Source organism: Phanerochaete carnosa, assembly GCF_000300595.1.
Source record: "Phanerochaete carnosa HHB-10118-sp unplaced genomic scaffold PHACAscaffold_1, whole genome shotgun sequence".
Classification (NCBI taxonomy): domain Eukaryota; kingdom Fungi; phylum Basidiomycota; class Agaricomycetes; order Polyporales; family Phanerochaetaceae; genus Phanerochaete; species Phanerochaete carnosa.
This window is the reverse complement of record NW_006767628.1, coordinates 1,675,434-1,679,044: the sequence shown is the minus strand read 5'-3', so window position 1 is coordinate 1,679,044 and position 3,611 is coordinate 1,675,434. Positions and strand designations below refer to the sequence as shown.

Sequence of the window (3,611 nt, the reverse complement as noted above, 5' to 3'; positions counted from 1 at the left end):
AGAGCTTCTTCGAGGATTCGATGGACTTCTCCAAGTCGGCGTGGTTTCCGGTCACCTCAAAGCGCTGCCGTAATGACGCACCAAGATCACTTAACACAATTACGCCCACAGGATGCGGGGCGGGATAGAGCGAGAGGGCCTGGCGGAAATATCCAAGAGATCTGTCCACATCGTCTACCTGTTTCGTATGAGCGGATCGCTCGCGAAAAGTAATCGCCATGTTCCGAATGAGCGAAGGGTAAATAGGAGACTGGGAGGGACAGAGAGCAATTGCATCCTGGAGGTAGGAGATAGACTTGTTAAAAACCTCCAGATCCCCTGTTTGTTCAAAGACACGCCCGAGAGACTTCCAAAGCTGCTCCAGTATTCTGTGTCGGTGAGGGTGTACATGCGAACAAAGTAACAGAGCGGCACGGGCGGACCCCACGCTCTGGGTGAGAGCGTCTGATTCCCCGCTTCCGCAGAACCAAATCTCCGACGCTACTGCCAAGTTAAGGAGCAAGTCAGGGCGAGAAACAGCTCCTGGTGGGCATAAGGAAAGAGCTTCCCGCATGCAGGTGAAGAAGGTCTCCAAATGCTCCGGGTTGTCGCTTTCCTGGTTTTGCACAAGAGCAGACAAAGCAAACATACCCAGTAGGGAAGGGCGGTGGAGGTTCCGAGGAGGGCAAGCATCCAGTACGCTCTGCACCAATTCGACGCTTGGATACGGCACGCCCTGTTTTCTGGACAGAACTACATCGAGGAATAAAGTCGGCCCGACAAACAAGTCCAGAGACGCCAGTGCTCCCGCCGTGAAAGATGCATGACATTCCCGAATGTACTCCATCGACAAGTTGAAATCCTCGTCCTCTCCAGCATATCCGAAGCGCTGACCGAATGAGGAGGCCAGGCTGTTGAGTATCATTGCACGGCTTGGCGCGTGCGGATCGCAGGTGGACAGCGCTTCTTTCCCGAGAACTATGCTTTCTTCCAGGTCCTCGAGAGCTCCGTAAGACATAAAGCGGTGGCGTAGAGCGTCTGCTAGTCTGCCGAGAGCTACAGCACGAATCGTGGCTCCGGATGAAAGCGGTTCGGCGACTTGGCGGAGAGAGGCAACACTATCCTCTATGTCCTCCCGTCTGCTGGCAAACACGAAGCGGGTCCATTTCGCAACGGCCAGGTTGACCACAGAGAGAGGGCGGTCGGGGCGACCCTGCGGGGAAAGTGCGAGCGCTTTATTTCCATATTCAATACTTTTCTCTAGATCCTCTTGCCGTCCTTCGTGAGTAAAGCGGGTAATGAGAGCAGGAACAAGGATGTCAAGGAGTACAAGGCGAATGGGCATTGCGGGAGAGCAGTGGGAAAGGGCCTCATAGGAGAGCGAGACCGATTGCGCCATGTCATCCAGCTTTCCGGTACATTTGGAACGAGTGAGAAGCCCGGCAGCCACCGTCGCCAGAGCTTGGGGATAATCAAGATGTCCCGCAGAGCAAAGGGAAGCGGCTTCCTGTGCGTGTCCGATCGCTTCCTCCAAATCACCAGATTCGCCTAAATGCTCATATCGAGAGAGCAGCGATCGCGAGAGCACATCCAGTGACATGGGTCGGGCTGGCGATTCCGGCGGGCAACATGAGACGGCTGCACGAGCATACTCTATGCATTGGTCCAACTGGGTAGAGAGGCTCGTCTGCTTGAAGCTGCTGAGCAATGGTGCGGCAAGAGTCACAAGAAGGGTGGGTCGATCGTGACTGTGGCGCGAGGGATCGAATAGTGAGAGGGCCTCGCGGCCACTATCGATAGAGTCGGTTAAATCCCTGGGATCTCCAGTGTGGCAGAAATGGATGTATAGTGCTCTGGCGAGCGATAATACGGAAATATAGCGGTCCGTATGACTAGGGAGACGGAAGAGGAGCGCTTTGCGATGGAGGGATAATGCCTCTTGCACGTCTGCTGGCCGGCCAATAAGCTCGAATCGACAGAGGAGCAGCTCGGCAAGGGAGTACAATAATGCGGCGTCGCGATCATCTGTCGGAGGCGAGAGTGATAAGGCTTTGCGTGCGGAAGTGATGGCGTTCTCGATGATTTTGCGATTGTATGTACGGGCGAGACGGGCAAATAGAGCAGATGAGAGTATAGTTAGGAGTGCAACTCGATTTTTACCAGCGGTAGGTACACAGGAAATGGTCCCAGGCGCCGTGACAACGGTCTCGTCGTCCTCATCAGGAGGTGGAATATTAAAAATGAGATGGCGGAGAGCTCTGAGGCCAGGCCATTGTGGAAGGTGTCGGCCCACCAGTAGGAAGTTCTGGAGATCTTCCCACCACATGATCGCTCGTCGTAGAGATATAGCTTCACCTGGCCAGTGAGTCGGGTCAGTACTGGATGTTCGAGTAACGGCGGCACCAAATAGCAGTGACCTAGGCGTCTCGAAGCTTGAGCTCTGAGCCAACTATGGAGACAAGAGTCAGCCCGGGATATATAGCACAAGTTGCATGTTGCCGCACTGGATAGGCTATCGAGCCCCCACCAGACACCAAATCTGAGCTTCTCGGTCAGTCTACATCGCCAAAGGCATGAGAGATGGGACGCAGAACGACTTGCAAGTAATGGAATACTGGTATGTCTTGTTGGAGGCGAATTGGGCTTGTGTCAACTTGTGCCTTACCAAGGTTATCAGTAAAAACACCCCGCTCGTCAGAGATACGGTGGATATGCGGGGCGATGTGCCGGTTGTGTGAAGACGAGGACAGGCAGACTCACTTCGCAGGCTGATTCGAATCTTGAGTACGATAAAGGTAAGTGGATGAGGGCAGAAGACGAGATGCTGAGAGCAGGCTGTGCAGTGCACACTTCCTAGCCTTCCCTGCACAGAGTGATCCCACGGAGTTCTTCATGTCTTCCCTGCCAGCGGCAGATGGACCCTGGATTTCAAACCTTGCGTCCATGCTTGGGAGAAGCGCTGCCGCTGGCGACGACTCAAAGGCTGGAACGCACGAAGATTATATTCGCAGGGCTGTACCATGCCGGTTGTGTCAGCACATCGCCGAAAAAGTCGTCAAAGGAGTGTTGAGCTGAGCGAGTATTGTGAGACTTATGTCCGAGGCGCCGGCCCGATGATCCACGGAAGCGCATCAGGCGCCGCGCCACCCCGAGGCAGCCGCCATGCTTGGGTGTGATGCGCCCAGGGCGCTCTGATCGCTTCTTGGTAGGCTTGTACAACTATCATATCATAACAATTCACGCCCGTCAGGTGAAGACGTGCTTACAAAGGTCCGATTATACATGCATATATACGAAGTGAGAGCAGCTAATATATATCACATCCCGAGCTGTGAGTCGCTCACCCAGTGAGAGCCGCCACTGCATCGGTACCCACCCGCTTGCTTGATCCACTCGTAGCCCACAGGGCAAACTCCCATCTGTCGGAGCCTCTTCTGAGCTCTCTGTTCCTTTTGGTACTCCTCTAATTCCTCCTCCCGTCGCTCTTCGAACTCTCTTTCCTTCCGTTTGCGCACGTTGTCTTCTGTGAGTCGCTTGACGCACTGCTCCTCAGGGTCGCGCCCCTGCAACGAAGCTGAGGTCTTTTCTCGATAAGTGGTAGGTATCGATGCCTGGGAAGCGGGTTGTGCCGT

The 3,611-nt window shown here is 54.6% G+C and overlaps 1 protein-coding gene across 1 annotated transcript in view; it reads right to left on the bottom strand.

Moving 5' to 3' along the window:
* The window catches only part of PHACADRAFT_133212 (uncharacterized protein), a gene marked incomplete at its 5' end in the record, with an annotated part of 6,047 nt that extends 3,739 nt beyond the window's left edge, over nucleotides 1-2,308 (bottom strand). The window contains 3 exons of the mRNA XM_007389992.1: nucleotides 308-543; nucleotides 808-1,648; nucleotides 1,925-2,308. Coding sequence (XP_007390054.1) covers nucleotides 308-543; nucleotides 808-1,648; nucleotides 1,925-2,305 — 1,458 coding nt within the window. The remainder of the gene's footprint in view (nucleotides 1-307; nucleotides 544-807; nucleotides 1,649-1,924) is intronic.
* Nucleotides 2,309-3,611: the final 1,303 nt, after the last annotated feature.